Source organism: Ornithorhynchus anatinus, chromosome 17, assembly GCF_004115215.2.
Source record: "Ornithorhynchus anatinus isolate Pmale09 chromosome 17, mOrnAna1.pri.v4, whole genome shotgun sequence".
Classification (NCBI taxonomy): Eukaryota; Metazoa; Chordata; class Mammalia; order Monotremata; family Ornithorhynchidae; genus Ornithorhynchus; species Ornithorhynchus anatinus.
The window spans coordinates 1,820,959-1,839,313 of NC_041744.1; the positions used below are offsets into that span (position 1 = coordinate 1,820,959).

At 60.6% G+C, this 18,355-nt stretch overlaps 1 protein-coding gene across 5 annotated transcripts in view; it reads left to right on the forward strand.

The window, feature by feature from the left end:
- Nucleotides 1-18,355, forward strand: part of CUX1 (cut like homeobox 1) — a 204,190-nt gene that overhangs the window by 149,578 nt on the left and 36,257 nt on the right. For all 5 annotated transcript variants that reach the window (XM_029082234.2, XM_039914459.1, XM_029082236.2 and 2 more), the window contains exons 10-14: nucleotides 4,880-4,984; nucleotides 7,133-7,321; nucleotides 13,616-13,674; nucleotides 16,253-16,301; nucleotides 17,252-17,348. In XM_029082234.2, coding sequence (XP_028938067.1) covers nucleotides 4,880-4,984; nucleotides 7,133-7,321; nucleotides 13,616-13,674; nucleotides 16,253-16,301; nucleotides 17,252-17,348 — 499 coding nt within the window. The remainder of the gene's footprint in view (nucleotides 1-4,879; nucleotides 4,985-7,132; nucleotides 7,322-13,615; nucleotides 13,675-16,252; nucleotides 16,302-17,251; nucleotides 17,349-18,355) is intronic.

Genomic DNA, 18,355 nt, shown 5'->3' on the forward strand with positions numbered 1-18,355 from the left:
CTCCTCACGTCCGTGACCGGGGGCTAGGAGGAAAGAACGGAGGTTATCCGGCAGCCTTCTTTGCGGTGCTGAACCCATAGAGAATCAGAGAATCCTGCGGGAAAGAGCCCGGGCCTGGGAGTCAGAGGACCTGGGTTCTAATCCCAACTCTGCCACTTGCCTGCTGTGTTGCCTTGGGCAAATCATTTCATTTTTCTGGGCCTCGGTTTCCTCGTCTGTAAAATGGGGGCTCGGTACCTGTCTTCCCTCCTCCATGGACTGGGAGTCCCAGGTGGGAAAGAGACTGTCCAACGTGATGATCTTGGAGCTACCTCCACGCTAATTACAGTGCTCGGCCCATAGAAAACGCTAAGCGGATTCATCGAGGCCGCGGAGCCGGTTCAGTTCCACAAGGCCCTTGGTCCTTGGGGAAGGGCAACAGAGTAATAGATACGATGATGATGATGATGGCGTCTGTTAAGCGCTTTACTATTTGTCGAGCACCAGCACTCTTACAAGCGTTGATCCTTGCCCCGGATCAGTGAATCGGACAGCAAAGATTCATCAGTTCGTTCATATCCGGGCCGAGGGCTCTGTTCTGTTCCTGGACCTGGGAGTCATTTGTCGGCTGTGTGGCCTTGGGCAAGTCACTTCACTTCTCTGTCCCTCGGTTTTCTCATCCGTAAATTGAGGGTTCAGTCCCACCCCCTCTTACTTAGACCGCAAGCCCTATACGGGCCGGAGACTGTCCAAGGTGATGAACGTGCATCTACCCCAGCGCTTAGAACAGTGCTTGGCACACAGTAGGCCCTTCACAGACGATGCCGTAATTAATAATTAAAGGGGAAGACCGACAGTTTTGACCAGACATAGGTGATTTCCCATCCTGTCGGATCAGCGGTCTAGCAAGCAGGCCGGGGGCTGGCCCGTTTGGCATTGGGCGATGCCTAATGGAAAGAGTCCAGACCTGGAAGCCAAGAGGCCCAGATTCTAATCCCAGGTCTGCCTGCTGTGCAACCTTGGGCAGGTCCCTTAACTTCTCTTTGCCTCGGTTTCCTCATCTGTAAAACGAGGCTCCAATTCCTCTTCTCCCTCCTCCTCAGACCGTGAGTCCCATGTGGGACAGAGACTCTGCCCGATACGCTCGCCTCGTATCTGTCCCAGCGCTTAATACAGTGCTTGACAAATGGTGCTTGAAAGCACTTAACAAATCCACAGTTATCACACTTGTTACTGTTATTACGACTGGGGGGGAAGGCAGAGCCGATTTGGATTTGAAGCTTCAGGCATCCAGGAAGAAGATAAGACCCAGCCCTACCCGGAGGACAAGACGAAGAGGGGGGGTCTGGGTTTAAGACATCCTTTGGGGGGGCGAGTATGTGTCCCCCGGCCCCCAGCAGACCCTCGGGATGGAGCAGGCCCGATTCAGGAACGGCAGAGCAGCCCCTGAGAGAGACAGGACTAAGCCTCAAAAAGCTCCCGCCTTCCTTGTCAGGGGACCTCCCCCAGAGAGGCGATTTTATCGTTCATTGGCATATAACGTCGTTCTCGCCCGAGGCCTTCCGTCGAGATGTCCTGCGGAGAGAGCGTCTCCGCGTCCTCCCCACCAACGTGCTGCGGCCTCGGTTAACGGGGGCGCTCATTTCCGCCCGCTCATTCCACTCGAAGGCTCGCGCTTTAACTCTCACCACCTCGGTGAGGGACAGTAAGGGTTCTGAACAGGGCAGTGTGTCGATGGACTGAGAAAAGATGCAACCTGGGGCCGAAAAGTCGTACAAAATCCCACCCGACGCCTCGAGGAGCTCTCTCATATTCTAAATGCTCAGCTGGTCACCTCCCTCCGCTCTGCCCCTGCTGGTCTGCGGAAGGCTTCTGGGCCACTCCCCCCCGGGGTACTCGGGCACACCCAGGTGTGGACACGCCTGTATACGTGTGCTCCGTTAAAGACGGGAGAGGCTGAATCGTACGAGGCGCAAACTGTGAACGCTGGTGCCGCCGGAAAGCCGTGCCGCCCGTAAGCCTTCGGCCTTCTGGGAACCGGCTCCGTTGTCCTGCGCCGAGGCCCCCGGGGGAGTGGGGGACAGCTCAGCGAGGCTGCTGTGGGAAAGCAAAGCTCAGCTCGAGCCAGGAGGGCCGGCGTCAGAAGTCCCACGCCACTCGGAAGAGAAAGAAGAGCATGACCCGAGGCCGGGGCCTGGACAAGGGAAGTGGGTTTGGAATCCTGACCTTCCGGTGGGGTCAGACAGATGGAAAGATGTAGTTAGCTCACGTGCGCGCTCGCGCACACACTCGTTCACACCGCGGCCACACCGTCAAAGCCAGCCGTTGCCTTCTCCAGCCTCCGACAGAGCCGGGGCGCGTCACACTGCCCGCCGAGATGTGGTGAGCGTCAGCCAGAGAACGCAGGCATTACGCCCTGAGACCCAATCTCCGCCTGCTGCTCAGGGCTCCTGAAGTCGGCCCATTCGGTCCGGAGAACGGGGCAGGCGTGTGAGGGAGCCCAGGAGCACAGCAGGTAGCCCGGGCCCGATTATAACTCGGCCCGGGGGTCCCGAAGGATCGCAGCGGCCGCGGGATGAGTCCGCCGGAGCCGACGGGCCGCTGGCCTTCCGGTCATTCCCCGTCGTCTTTCCTCGTCCCCGGGCAGCTTCACGTTCGGTCAGGGCCAGAAGGCCGGAGTCCAGGGCCGGATGGGCCGCGGGGCCGACCCGCTCCGCTGCTACGAGGGATTTTCCCTCGACGATTTCCCTCCCGCCAGAGATTCTCGGACGAGACAGAGAGAGATGCAAGTTGTTGAAATGTCGACATCAGAAAGTGGGAGAGGTTTGGAACCCGGCGGGTCGAGGCGTCCAAGTCCAAGTCGTCCAAGTCGGCTCGGAGGTGCCGAAAGGGGGCGGGCCGGCCGGGAGACGGCCCGAGACGCTGTCTGCGGGGAGAGAGCCGAGGCCGGGGAACGCTGGCGGGAGAACTGGCGGGAGAGCTCCCGGGAGCAGAACCTTCCGAGGCTCCTCCTTCTATCCCCAGGGCCCCCGCCGCCCCGGCCGGCCAAAGGCCCCATCTGAGCAGAGGAAGGCCAGATTTATATCCGGGCGGCATTCTCCCTGGGAACGTGAGGTAGCAGCCGTATTCTGGCAGCTGTGGGTTCCAGCAACTTTCAACATGTTGCTAGTTCTCTGGAGCCTTTTTCTCTTCCTTCTTTTTCCTTTAAAGCCAGTCAGCTTTGAGGTTGCGACCTAGTGGTTGGCTCGGGGTCCGTTCCTCTCCAAGGCGGGGCGATATTGTTGTAGTGGAAGGCAGAACAAATGTCAAAATACTCCACTTTTATGGCAGAACGGAGGAGATTCTGGGCCAGGGGGCTAGGCCGAGCAGATCCAAGGCTTCCGAGTGACGAAACGATAACGCAACCGTCTTGGACGCGAGACACCCGGAAAGAGACCCAGGAAAGAGACCCGGGACGCCCCTTTTCGGAAGAGGGACTGGGGCTGTCTTCGGAAAGCCCGCCGGCCCAGGTCGACCGGGTGGAAGCCGGCCGGCTCGGGCTCGCCCCGGCCGCTCCCTGGGATTTCCCACCGGGCAGTTTCATCTGGATTGTCCCTCCTCTCCGTGGGAAACCGAGAGTGATGTCACGTGGCTGGTGACGGCGGATGCGAGGAAGCGGCCGCAGGGAAGCGAGCGGGAAGGCAGGACCCGCCGACGGCACCCGGGGGGGCCCGGCGGCGGCGGGAGAGGCCCCCGGCCGGGGTTCCGAGGCTGTCCGACTGGTTTCCCCCACGGACCGGGACGCAACAGCAACTCTTGCCAGACACGGACGTCTCCCCGTTCTGTTTCTGTGGAAGCTACCGAGTGACCCTAAAATATGTCCAGCTCCCCTGACACCCGGGGCTGGCCCGGCTTCCCCCGGCGGTATTTTCCAGCGACCGAATTTGAGTCCGAACAGACGTCGGCTGGGAGGCGGCGTGACGGACGATGCGTCTCTGTTGGGCTCCTGTTCCCCGATCGCGCCGCACCCTCCGCTCGTTAACTGGGTCGCGTTCCAGATACCAGATCGGCCCCGTCTCGTGGAATTCCGCGCCTCGGGAGCCGTAGCGGGGATGCGGGCCAACCGGTTAATGAAGACGGGGTGCCTTGGGGGAGGGGCTTCTCCCCCAGCGGTCCAAGTCACAGTTTCCTTTCCAGCCCGGAACCCAGGAGGTCAGAGCGTCCCCGCTGCCTCCGGCTGGCTTTTTCTAGGATCCTCTGGAGTCTTGTCCCGCTCCCCTTCCTCCCCGCGAGTCGGCCCGGCCGAAGGGAGTCTTCGGCCCCTGGCGTTGGCAAACTCTGCTGGGCGAAGGGTTAAAGATGTTGGACTAAATGGGCCTCGTTGCCCGAGGTGTGGCGTCCTTCCCCCTCTGCATCCCCGGCAGACGCTCTCGGCTGAAAGACAAGCACCGCATTGTGCGTGTTTTGGGGGAGAGAATGGCCGGACTGTCTTTAATTCACTGTTTACCCGTGAGAATTACTCCCGGGAGTAGTCCTGCAATAAAATCTCCTTGGTCTGTGAGAGAATAGAAAGAAATTGAATCAGAAGCCTCCATTTCCACTTGTATTTATTCAGTCTGGGAAATTCAGTGGGCCGCGGCATTAGTATCAGCAGGGGATTCCTTGCTCCTAGCGTTAAATTACTGTCATAATCGCTCAATTATTTCTTCCTTGTACTGTTTAAAATAAAAATCCATCACATTCTGGGTTTTTTCTCTAGCATTTATTAGGCTGAGTGTTTAGGAAAATCAATTATAGTCAGCCGGGCGTGAATTGATGAATGTTCTTGTAATAATTGTCAGTTGTTAAACCGAACTCTCTCTCTCTTTCTCGCTCTCTCTCTCCCTCTCTCTCTCTCCTCGTCTCTTTTCATTTCCTTCAGAGGGCAGAGGTGGCTCAGAGAGAGGCAGAGGCCTTAAGGGAGCAGCTTTTTTCGGCGAACAAATCTCTCCAGCTGGCTACCCAGATCCAGAAGGCACCCGACGTGGTGAGAGAATGTTTCCTGGTTCTCGTCGACTCCTGACCCCTCAAGACCCCCAGTCCGGGGCCCGCAGCACCTTCTCCTTTCCATGCCGGGGTTTTGGGTTGGTTGCGGGGTTGGGGGGAGGTGCGCCCACTCTCTCCCAGAATCCGAACCGCTTCCAGGGGATGGGATTCGCTAAGCTTTGGGATTGAGGAAAGCTACCTGTGGGGTTCGCGGACACCCCCGGGCCCCTTCCTGTCTCCCAGGAGACCGCAGGTACCAAGGCCACCGCCGGGCAGGTGGAAGGGAGCTCACGGGGCCCGGGTGGGCGTGTGACCGGGAGGCCACCGTGGCCTGAGGGGGAACCGTCAGAACGACCGTCGCTCGGACAGACGGCTGCACCCCTCGAGCGGCTACCGGCTGACGGTGATGAATTGGTCACAGGTCCGGCCGGGCCTCACGTTAGTCGGACGTTTGCGGCTGTGACGGCATTTCCCTGGTGCAGTTTGAGAGTCTGCCCCCCACTGGACGTGCCTTTCAGTTGGGAAAAATCATGTGGGATCAGCAACAGGCCCCTTGGCCTTGGGCTCCCTCCCTGATTCTTGCCAGCGCTTTCAAATACAGCCGGAATCCCCACGCCCGGAAAGGGATGGCGGGGACCTGGGCCCCTCCGACTGTCAGGTCGAGTAAGCCTCCGGACATCTCGGGGATGGGCAGTTGGAATCGGCCCTGGGGGCCGGGGGCCGCGTTCCCCCGACGCGAAAAGGTCCGTGGCCTCGAGCCGCCCCACCTCGGCCTGGTCTTCGGAAAGAGAAATCCAAGCCGGAGTCTGGCGGGTTGTCCCAGCGGCGACGGCAGTGGCCGGGCGCATGTGGAGTGGGCGGTGTTGAGACCTGGAAAGGGCGGTCCTGACGGGGAGGAGCATTTGGAGGGGGCGTTTATCCAGAGAGCCGACGGAGGCCGGGTGCTCCGGGGTGAGAGTCAGGAATGGGAATCCTTTCCCAGTCGCCTCGGACCCCTTTGCCTTCTGGCGACTCTGCACAAGTGTACCCTGGGACTCCCTGTGGCGCTTCAACGAAAGCAATTCCATACGTGAAGGAAGGTGGAAGAGTTTCCCATCTGGGTCAGGTCAGAAGGCGACTGTAGGACACCTTGAATTGCTTTTGAAGAATCTCTGGAACCCTCAGATTCCCGGGAAACTGTACCACCCTTGGAGAGAGGCTTGGGGCCCCGAAAGAGTTCACGACCCTCGGAAAGCCGGGCCCGCACCCCCGGGCCCAACGAGGGCCGGGACAGAGGGGCTCGCGTCAGCCAGATGGCAGGAGGAAGCCATGGACCGAAAAAGGGTTCTCGCAGCCTGGGGGACTCCCGGTTTCTCGGAGGACAAAAGCGGGAGCGTCAAGCTACTCCTGGAATCTCTCACCTCATCCGCTCGGGCCTCATCGTGACCTCAGGTGCTCCTGGCGCCGGCCGCTCTGGCCACGGGATGGAGAACAGTCGTCGGCTCCCTGGTATCAGCGTCAGAGCTTGAGTCTCGGCGGCTGGGCTCCGTAAACGGTCGTACCACCTGAGATCCTCCGGGCGAGCGGCCTGGCAGGCGGGAAAAGGAGTGTTCCAGAAAGGGTGGAGAGGGCACAGGACGGCCCCGCCCCTTTCTCCGGGAGAGACGAGGCTACGGAACGAGAAGCTGTCCAAGACTGAAACGCTTCGAGGATGAGAGCCGCCACCCCATCTGGCCCCCGTCCGGGGTGATGCCGACTGGATCCCGACTTCTCCGCGGCCGAGGGCCCGAGCTAGTTGGGTTTGACTTTCGGAACCGCTGCCAACCGGTCTCTGATGACGACGCACCCTGAAAGATTTCATCAGAGAGCGAGCATCTTCCTCAGGTGCCGAGGGCCGCCTGCCACCCCTCAGGGAGCCCCCGGGCTGCCTCGGCCTTTCCAGAAACTGCCTGGGGCCGTGGGGAATCTCTGTGCCGCAGCTCTCGGAGGATCCCGGGCCCCGAGCAGACGCGGGCCGAGGGAGCCGTCCACGGCACGGAGGGCCCGGCGGGACCCGGCGGGACCCCGATTCTCTGTGTCCTAGGTTCACGGGCGCCGGCCCGCCCGGTTGTTGGGATGGGGATCCAGATGGAGGCGGCCTGGCTAACAGGTGGGCTTTCTCCTTCCCTAGGAGCAGGCCATTGAGGTGCTGACCCGCTCCAGCCTGGAGGTGGAACTGGCGGCTAAGGAGCGGGAGATCGCCCAGCTCGTGGAGGACGTGCAGAGACTCCAGGCCAGCCTGACCAAGCTAAGGGAGAACTCGGCCAGCCAGATAGCGCAGCTGGAGCAGCAGCTGACGGCCAAGAACAGCACCCTCAAAGTAAGGCCCTCCCCCCCCCCACCCACCCCCCAGTCCGATCTCCTCTCCCGGCCCTCTGTCGAAGGCACCAACTGCATTCTGAGGTGTCGGGGGTGGCGGTCCAAACCTGGAGCGGTCCATCTGGGGAACCCCGGGTCCTCTCGGTTTCCGGTCGGTCTCCAGCCGCGGCTGGCTCCCATCCCTCCAAGCTCAGATGGGGTTTCTTCAGCCTGGCACATCAACTGCCCCCGCCGTGCCCTCCTTCAGTTTTGATTTCTTGGCTCTGTGTAATTTTCTGAGCATCGAGCTGCACAGTGTTATTATGCAGTCTGCCCCGCCTCCCCCGTCGGGTGACTTGCGGGCCCCCAGGACCGACGCTGGAGACCGTTCGATTGGTATCGCCAGGCCACCGTTTCCCTCTCCGTCTCCCGGGAAGGTGTCCCTTCGTCCCAACCCGGAGGCCGAGATTGAGACTGTTCACCCGCGGTTCTCCCGAAACCCTCCTCCCCGTCAGTCTCCGGCCGGATCCCGTCGGGTCCCGGAGAAGCCGGAATTTTCTGGCGACGGAGCGGCGAAATGGCCCTCCGATCCGACCCGGACATGGAGGGAGTGACCCCACCCCCACCCCCCAACTCCCCTTTTAGCCAGGGAAGGCACCCCCTCTCCCTCTTCTCCGGGACCACCGGTTTGCAGACGCACGTGAGAACCCGATCTGGGATGGGTCTGGCTCATTTGGAAACGCTTGGGAAACGGGGCAGGCCGTGTGAACAGTTCGACATTTCCTGACAATAATGACGGTGCCGATGTTGATAATTGTAATATTTTTAAAGTGCTTATCATGTGTCAAGCTACGTACTAAGCACTGGGACGGACAGAAGAGAATCAGGCGGGAAACAATCTCGGTCACGCACGTGGCTCCCGGTCTAAGGGGGAGGGAGAACAGGTTCTGAATCCCCGTTTTTCAGATGAGGAAACCGAGGTCCAAAGTTAACGGTCACACAGCAGGCGAGTGGGAGAGTCGGAATCAGAACCCAGGTCCCCTGGCTCCCAGGCCGTGGTCTTTCCTTAAGGCCATAGCTCCTTCTCTGACTAGCGATATTTGTGGTATTTGTTGGGTGCTTTCTGTGTGCCAGGCATTGGGGTGAACACCAGCAAATCGGGTTGAACACAGTCCCTGTCCCACATGGGGCTCCCGGTCTTGGTCCCCATTTTACGGATGAGGTAACTGAGGCCCAGAGAAGCGAAGTGACTCGCCCAAGGCCACACAGCAGACAGGTAGCCGAACCGGGATTAGAACCCATAACCTTCTGACTCTGTGGCCCGTGCTCTATCTGCTACGCCACAGTGCCGTGCTGACAGCCAACCGAGCCCCAAGGTGGAGGTGGAATTAGCTTTCCGGGGGCTGGGGGCGGTCACGGGTATTTTGGCGTCTCATCGGCACCTTTCGGACGTGTTTTAACTTGGCGGAGCGGGGACTTCGGAATCCAGTTTGCTTGGGTGGAATCCACGGGGCCGATACTTCTTTCGGGGCCCGGCCCCTTCCAGATGGTCTCCCCTGCGGGCGGGGTGCGTTGGGCCCATCCCTCGGAGGCAGATGCCAGCGGATCTAACGCCCGGGAGGTCCCCCCCGCCCGGCCCCACGGACTGGACCTCCTTCTTCCCAGTTGGACGTATCTGGGATTCTACCGTCGATCGCTAGGTCGATCGATTGGCCGCCTCGGTCGTAATTCCCGCTTGGCCCGTTGCTTTAAGCGGGCCCTCGGGGGTCTCGCAGAACGTCTTTCTGGACTGCCATCCGGCCCCGGCAGGAGCTGTCGATCAGAGAGCAGCGGGGCGGTTTGGCCATTCTGCCGCCCGGGGCCCCCTAAGCCGACGGGCCCCTCCCCACCCCGAGTTTCATCATCCATAAGCCACAGCCGATTCCACCCCGGGTTCACCCCGAGACGGACGCGGCCCAAGGCCCGGTCTTCCTGTCGGCACGGGAAGCGACCTCGCTGTGGCTCGCCCGTGCCTTCTTAGTACGATAAAGCGCCTGGCACGTAGTAAGCGCTTAATGTACCGTTATTACCGTTCCTCACACTCTTCCCTCGAATCTGCTTCTTGCGCTGGGCGCCGCTCCGAATCTTTCTTCCGCCCCTCGATGTTGAAACAGCTCGAAAGGAGCGTGTTCCTTTGAACGCAGTGGCCCCCCCCCCCGAATCTCACCGGAGACCGGACCCAATGCAGTCTAGCCGGTGCTCGGTAATGACGATAGTTATTACGGTATTGGTTAAGCGCTTACTCTGCGCCAGGCGCCGTACTGAGCGCCGGGGTGGATACGGACACCGTTCCCTGTCCCACGTGGGGCTCACGGTCTCAATCCCCATTTTACAGCTGAGGTCACTGAGGCCCAGAGAAGTGAGGTGACTTACCCGAGGTCACACGGCAGACGAGCGGCGGAGCCGGGATTGGAACCTGGGTCCTTCTGAGTCCCCGGCCCGGGCTCCATCCACTCGGCCGTACCGCTCCTGCTTGCGATGCTCGAGCCCCCTAGTCCCCCTGGAACCCTCCCCTCTTCCTGCAGATCTTGCCTCTGGTCGGCGCCGTAGTTTTTGGCCCCAGGTGGAAGGAAGGGACACGTCAGGGGAGCGGTCGGGCTACGGCTCCGAACTGGAGCGCGGCCACCTCGGGGTGGTGAGCCTCCCCGGGGGAACGACCGAGAACCCGCCGGCGAAACGTCCGCCCGACGAGGCGCGAGGCTACCGGGCGGCAGAGACGGTAGCCCGACAGTCGGAGGCGGATCAGCCCCGTCGGCCACGCCTGCCTGCCGGGAGAGAGCCCCTTTTCCGCCGGAGGACCGCTCCCACCACCAAGGCCGGGGGATGGGGCCTTCAAGGCGGCGGAAGAAGGCAGATTCCACTTGGAAGATCCGGGCCCGTGGTCGGATCAGCTCAGCCGATAACCAGCCTGCGGCCCCAACCGGCGGGAGCGCGGTCATTCGACGCCGGACTTGGCTCATTCTCCAGGGGGAGGCCAGCGGAGGCCGAGGCCGTGGAGTCTCCCCGCGCCACCGACTCGGGCCTGGCGGAGGAAGCCGTGGCCAGAGCGGGAAGAGCCGGAGCCTGGGAGTCCAAGTTCTGGCTTCGGTTCTCCAATCCGTACCTCTTGCCTGCTGGGTGACCTTGGGCGGGTCACTTAACTTCTCTGAGCTTCACTGTCCTCGTCTGTAAAATGGGGATTATCTGTTTTCTCTCCTCCGTAGACCCTGAACCCCATCTGGGACGGGGACTGTTCCATCTGATTATTTTATACTTTCCCGAGCGCTTAATAAAGTGTTTTACACGTAGTAGGCACTTCACAAAGACCACTATTATTATTGTTGGAAAGAGCCGGGCTTGGGAGTCAGAGGTCACGGGTTCGGATCCTGGCTCTGCCGCTTGTCAGCTGTGTGACTGTGGGCAAGTCACTTCACTTCTCTGGGCCTCAGTTCCCTCATCTGTAAAATGGGGATTAAAACTGCGAGCCCCACGTGGGACAGCCCGATCACCTCGTATCCCCCAGTGCTCAGAAGAGTGCTTTGCACAGAGTAAGCGCTCAACAGATACTACCGTTTATTTTTCGTAGTCGTAATAATAATATGATTAGAGGCCCAGATTGCCCAGGAGGCCAGATCTCCGGCTGCTGGAAATGCCCCAGGCCTGGCCGTCCCCATCCTCGGAAATTAAGCCCGTGAAACCTTAAGCAGCAGCGTTGGGCGTGCGTATCAAGACAGCTCGCTAATCGCGGGATTTCAGAATGGAACCTGGAACACTTAAGCTTCTACCCGGACCGGCCTGTCGGAACACCTGATGGATGGCTTTGGAATTCTCCCCAGGAATTCCCGTGCCCAGACGGGTTGCTTGAAAAATGCTTTTCCGATCCCAGTCGGTCAGTGGCATTTACTGAGCGCTTACTGCGTGCGGAGCACTCTGCTGAGCGCTTGGGAGCGTCCATTCATTTCTTCAGTCGTATTTATCGAGCGCTCGAGTTAGTAGGCAGGTGGGTGATAATAATTGTGCTGTTTGCTAAGCACTTACTGTATTCCAAGCACTGTACTGAGCGCAGGGGCGGATGTAGGATCCCCGCCGGGACGGAGCTGATAGTTTACTCTGTGCTGAACACTGCGCTTGGTGAAAACCATATAATCCCTGCCTTCCAGGAGCTTACAGTCTGCAGGGTAACTGGCCAACAGCAGGCTCCATGGGGGCAGTTTCGTACCCCCATTCAATGAAGCCCCTTCCTCGGGAAGGGAGACCCCCCCCCCCCCGGTCCGTTGATCGCCCGTGTTTGCTCCTCTAGCTCTTCCTGTTCCCGTACCTGGCCTCAGACCCCTTTCTGGTCTGGTCTGGTCTGGTCTGGTCCTGTGGCAGATGGAGCACGGGCCTCCGAGACAGAAGGTCATGGGTTCCAATCCCATCTCCGCCACACGTCCGCTGTGTGATCTTGGGCAAGTCACTTCACTCCTCTTCGCCCCGGTTGCCTCATCCTCAAAATGGGGATCGAGACTGTGAGCCCCACCTGAGACAGAGGCCGTGTCCGACCCGAATGGCTCGTGTCCATCCCGGCGCTTAGTCCAGTTCTTGGCACATAGTGAGTGCTTAACAGATCCCTCGTTATTATTATTATTATTGTTATTCACGGGCTCCTCCCTGACCCGGAACTCAGAGCCCCTAAGTTTGTCACCTGCTCTGCATCCTCGACCCCGGCAGGGGAAGCTGTCATTGGAAGGGACGGTCGGCCTACTGTACCTGCAGCTTCTTGGCTAGAGGAGGATCCAGGAGAGCGACTTCTCCCGCAGGAACGCGGGAACCACCCAGAGACCCGCCGGACTGGGACCTAGAGAGCCATTCTCATCTCCAAATGGATCCACTCGGGCTCTTAAAAATAAAAAAAAAAAAAAAATGAATCGTGGCATCTGTTAAGCGCTTACCCTGTGCCGAGCACCGTTCTAAGCGCTGGGGGGCGGATATAAGGTCGTCCCACGTGGGGCTCAGCGTTTTAATCCCCATTTGACAGATGAGGTAACTGAGGCACAGAGAAGTGAGATGACTTGCCCGGGGTCACACAGCCGACTAGCGGCGGAGCCGGGATTCGAACCCGTGACCTCTGACTCCCAGGTCCGCGCTCTTTCCACTGAGCCACGCTACTTTAAGGGCCCCGGGCTGGGACTGCCTCACCTGAGAGGAAGCGCTCACCCGAGCAGCTCCTGACAGAGAGTAGGACACTCCCCCTGCCCACCTTCTGCCGGGAAGAGGGATGCAGAAAGGCGGCAAAGCGCGGTTCCGATCCCGTGGCCCCGGCCGGCCTTCGTCCCTCTCCTCGCGTCACGGGCACATCCGAGCCCGGCGTCTCCCAGGCGACGGTGTGGCGGTCAGCCTCTCGGGAGCAGCGGTGGGAGACTCCCGGCAGGGTTTTGGGGCGAAGCAGCAGCACAGAAAGATTGGGAAGTCGGAGGTGACGTTGGCGGGCGAGGAAATGGAACGAGCAAATCCCCTCAGCCGGAAGCCCCCACCCGCAGCGTCCAGGGCTCCCCCCAAGCTGGCCCCTCGAGGCTCTTCCCCGCCGGCCCCTCCCCGGGTGGAAACCCTCAACGAGAACTCGGGAGCCCTCGGCGACTCGTCTCCGACCGAAGGGGTCGACGAGCGTGGGCCCGAGGGAGCCAAACGTGCTGGAAAAAACCCCAACGGCCCCAAGCCCACGTGGCTCCCGCTTTCGAAAAAAGCTCCCGCCCACTCGGCTTCCAGCCCCTCTCGCTCTTCCCCACTTCTCGTAAATCTTCCCTCCCGACACTGTCATCTCTGCCTCCGTCGTCGGAATGCACGGGGTTTGCGTCTGTGGGTGGCGGGAGTCGGGCGGACCGGGGCACTGAGGGCCAGGCGGTGAGTGAGGTTGGACAGAAGGCATTTGCTGTGCGATTTGGTGCTCGGGTTGGGAGCTTATCCTGGGCCAAGTGACGTCCTAAAGTCCTAAACACTGCCTTGTCTATGACTTGGGCCCACAGGGAGCTTACGAAATAGCCTGGGGGTAGTTTGGGGGGGGGGGGAGTCCTGGTGACCGAGGCATCGGAAGAGAATTAGCATTATAAACAAAGCAACGCAATAAATTTAAGGACAACGGAGAGAGCTGCGGTCGATGGCAATAAAAAGGATTTCGCTTCCCTCTCCCTCTCCGAGAGAGGCCGAAGAGACCAGGTAAAAGGTCAGGCGTGTTCCTTGCCGGGGCCGAAGAGGGACTCTGAGGGCTTAGAAATTACCGCCAGTGAAACTTTCTCTCTCCCCTTCTCTCTCGCTCTCTCAGCAACTGGAAGAAAAGCTGAAAGGACAGGCTGACTATGAAGAGGTGAAGAAAGAACTGAAGTGAGTATTCGCCCCGGCTTGCATCTCTGCGGTGTCATAGCGTGGGGGATCCTTCAGCCCCAGGAGGCAGCTTAGGGGGTCCTGGGCCACCCCACGGCGCCCGGGCGACCTCCCCATCCAGCTCCGGACCTCCCCAGCGGAGTTCAGAGTCGTGGCCGGACCCGGCTGAGATCTGCTACGAGAAGCGGGTGGCTTAGGGGAAAGAGCCCGGGTTTGGGAGCCGGAGGTCGTGGGTTCTAATCCCGACTCCGCCACCTAGCTGTGTGACTTTGGGCAAGTCACTTAACTTCTCCGTGCCTCCCTTACCTCATCTGTAAAATGGGGATTAAGACGGTGCGCCCCACACGGGACGACCTGATCACCTTGTATCTATCCTAGCACTTAGAACAGTGCTTGGCATATGGTAAGCGCTTAACAGATACCATCGTTATTACTATCGTTTCCCCTCTTGGATCCCACTCTTGGCTTTGACGGGGTGGTTCTCCTTCCATCTGACCGTTTTAAGATAAAATTACCGCCCCCCCCGCCCTCTTCCCGGAGTCCACCTTCCCCTCATCTCTCCCCCTCCCCACTCAGCTCCCCCACCGGTCTAGTCGAAACCCCGCTCAAAAGTCACCGAGTGTTGAAACTCGGCGGTGGGTGAGAGGACCGGGTCAGGGGTGGGATGTGGGGGGGAGTGTCGGGTTGGGAGAAACTCTTGGCCGAGTTGAGATAGTAAGTTGCAAGAGGCGCAAATCAGGGGAATGAGATGGGTTCTCGTTTGAGGAGATTTCGAGAACGAAATCAGAGACTTGTGCAGTCACCGTGGGAAACAGCTCGGAGAGCGGGGAGGTGGTTTACATTAAAGATTTTTCTCAAAAGTAAAAATAAAAAGGTGACTGTCCATCCGACGAGGATAATCGGGCCGGCGGGTCCGGTTTGGACGTTGTCGTCCCGCTCGACCGTGTCGCACAGTGGCGGGGCTTCTCTCCCGATCCCTTCGGCGCCCCGTCAAAGACGACGACGGGATCCGTCCGTTTGCTCCTCGTGGCGATTTCCAGACCTGCGCGCTGGGAACGTCCGGAGCGTTATTGCTCACGAGCGGTGACGGCGTGGGTCTCAAGGGCGGAAGGCGAGTCAGGGCGGGCTGCCTCCGGGAAGGAGGAAGAACTCCGGCCCACAGAGCGGGGCGGAGAGAGAGGCCATCCTCCGTGGACTCCCCCCGGGGCCTACCAGCTCCGGGATTTCGGGGGAGTTTGGCCGTCGTCTCCCCTCCAGCTGAACCGGCAAGGCCACAGGGCAGGAGGGGTCCCGGGCAGCTGAATCACTCAGTGATATTTATTGAGCGCCGCGGTGGGCGGGACTCCATGCTGGCCACATCTGCTGTGCCAAGGACTGTACTGGGTGCCCACAGGGCACCGGCCGCCGTACTGGGCACCTCCCTCTAGACAGTACGTTCATTGTGAGTAGGGAATGTGTCCGTATTGTTGTATCGTACTCCCCCAAGCGCTTAGTACAGCGCTCTGCACACAGTAAGTGCTTATTAAATAAAGGTGAACGAATGCTGTGTGCGGCACACCGGATCGAGTGCCGGCTGTGAGCCTGTTGTGCTCGGAACACTCTCCTGAGCTCCTTCTGCGGGCAGAGTGCTGTATCATCATCATCATCAGTGGTATTTATTGAGCGTTTCCCACCAGCAGAGCACTGTGCTAAGCACTTGGGAGACTACAGTACGACAGAGTTGGTAGACATACACGTTCCCTGCCCACCCCGGGCTTAGTCAGGACTGAGCGCTTGGAAAAAAACAAGAAAGGCCTTCTTCCCCGCACTAGAGGAACTTCTCTGTGCCTCAGTTACCCTGCCTGTAAAATGGGGATTAAGACTGGGAGCCCCCTGTGGGACAGAGGCTATGTCCAACCTGATTACCTTCTCTCTACCAGGCGCTTAGTACAGAGCCTAGCAGTACTATTTAAATAGTACAAATAGTATTTAAAAAAGAAAAAAAAGGATGGGGGTCATTCTCGGGACAGAAGAGACAGAAGGAGAATTTTCCCAAACCTCCCCAGGCGGTGAATATCTCATTCCACTCGGGGTGTTTGAGTCATAGCGCCTTTTTCACATTTTCCAGGCATACTGGGGCAGCCCCGGGGGGTCCACACCCAGGAGATCAGGACAGTATTTGCCTTTCGGCCAGAGTCGCGCTAGCCGAGGAGATCATTTTGGTTTATTCTCCCCGACTCCTTCAGCGGGCCGGGTCCCCTAGCTGTCTCTCCCCAACCCCCGTAAATCAAGCGCCCGTTGCTTCCGACCATTTAAAAGGTCCTCTCCTGGCGAACCTTTAAATCCGTGCGCTCAATTGCCATGCCGGGGTGGTATGGGGAATGCCTGACTGCCTCGAGAGAGAATTTTCCCATCCGATAGCTAGTGCTGGCGAGTTATTCTCCAATCCCGATCAGATTGTAGAACTGCAGGTGAAGGCGTCGGAGTTGTCGCTCTGGGGGGCTCCCGGAGAGAAGGAAACGGTTATGTTAAATGCTCGCCAGCGTGACTGGTATGACAGAGAGAGGAAAATAAATTGCCTTTTTCTCGTCCTCGCCAGTATCCTGAAGTCCATGGAGTTCACGCCGTCCGAAGGAGCGGGATCGCAGGTACCGGTTCCGACGGCGCCGGGGCGTTCGCTTCCTCCCTGCCCCTTGCCCACGTCCCGCCAGAGGCTGCCCGTTCCGGCCCAATCTCCCCTCGACCCCGGCCTCTGCGCCCCCACCGACCCGCCGGCGTCCCGACCTCGTCCTCCGCTCAGCGGAGGCCAGGGCGCGGGGGCCGCCCAGGGAGTCGGGAACTGGGAGGCCCAAGGTCACCATGGCGACCTCCTCAGACGTCAAAGAGCGAAATGAAAAGCGGGCTCTCGGCTGTGATTTCCGTTCAAGTTGACTGGGGAGTCTCCTGGGATAGCGGGGTATAGTGAAAGCAAAATGTTCTTACCCTGGAACTCTGCAGAGAGGAGCCCTCGCCGGCTCGCCGGATGCCCCATCAATCGGCGGTCCGTCGGTCGATCGGTAGCACGCATCAAGTATTTACGGTGGGCAGAATGCCGTGCTCCGTGCTTGTCAGAGTCCAGTAGAGGTTAGAGGCACAGTCCCGGCCCTCGAGGAGAAGACAGCCTACTTGGGGAGAAAGACTTCAAGGGCAGCTCCGGGAAGGAGGGACGGCTGCAGGCCCGAGGTCCGGCTTGCCCAAGTGCTTGCCTACGTCTACCGGCCAGGCGGTCGCCGGCCTTCGGGGAGGAGTGGCACTCGGGGCGCTCGGCCTGGTCAGGATTGGTCCGAAGCGCCCAGAGGGGAAGGGTTTTAGAGAAGTTACACCCGGCCTCCGACAGCACACGGGGGTCTGGGAATGGTCGGCCCGAGGGTCGGAGCGGACTTCTTCCACCCCTCCCAAAACGTGGACGTCCTCCACGAGGGATCGGCCCAGGGACGGAAGCGAGTGGCCCGTCCCGGGGCCCGGTGGCTGCGGCGGGAGCTTGAGGCGCTGGGGAGCCGGTGGGAGGGGAGCAGCCGCCCCGGCCCCGAGAGTGAACCGCTGTTCTGGCTTGGCCTAGGATGCGTCGAAGCCCCTGGAGGTGCTGCTGCTGGAGAAGAACCGCTCCCTGCAGTCAGAGAACGCCGCACTGCGCATGTCTAATAGTGACCTGAGCGGTAGGTGACCGGCGGGCGCCGCTTCGGCCTTTGGTTTTCTGGGGGGCGAGGAAGAGGATGGTAAGCCGTGAGCCCGGGGGCCGGCCCGCGCGTCCGCCGACAGCGCCGAGCGATGCGTCGTCCTCTCCTCCCGCCCCTCCTCTCTTTCCGCCCGTCCCCCCACTGCCGCGCCGTAGGTCAGACGGGTGCCTGTAACCGGGGGGGGGGGGGATCTCCCGCCCGCCGTCCGAGGGGTCTGCCCGAGGAAGCGGTGAAGGCGGGAGCGGGCGGTGGCCTGGGTGGCTCGTCTTTCTCTTGCCCCGTCCTCGATCCAGCTCCGCGGCGGCGGCTAGCCGGCCTCCCCGGACCCGGAGCGCCGTGGGGCTTGGGTGGCGGGCGGGCGGGAGGGATCCGCCGGTCCGCCTCTCGCCCTCCGCCGTCTCCGTGGGCCGTCCGGCCCGTCGGCCCGAGAACCCCCACCGTGGCTGAGCGCCCTCGCCCACCCGCCTCCGGCCGGGTTCGAAGCAGCGGGGCCCTCGGGACTCCCGGGGCCTCGGCCGTCAGGAGGTCCGCGACCCGTGCGCGCTTCCGGTGGTCGGGGGATCCGCTCGCCTCCCGCCACCCGCGAGCGATCGGTTGCGCCGTGATCCGTCCGGTTCCTTGGACGTAAACGTCGGTCGTGGGGGCGGGCCCGCGCCCTCCTCCCCGGCCCGACCGACTGACCGACCGCGCCGATCCGCACCGGCCATCCTTCCCCGTTGGGCGTGGGTGTTCGTGTGCGTGTGCGTTAACTGCGTCGGCGGCGCCGTAAGCGTTGGAGTGTTTTGCCTGCGGGGGGGGCGGGGGGCGGGGGGCGGGGGGTTCTCCAGGCTGCAACGTACAAGAAAGGTGCAAACATGAAAATGCATGTGGCTCGTTCAGGGGGGCCTCGTTTGGCTGACCGACAAATTTCCACCGAAAAGCAAACCCCCACCACCTCATTGGCCCTGGGAAAATCGGCCTTCTTTTTTCCCCTGGCGTGGGGCAAA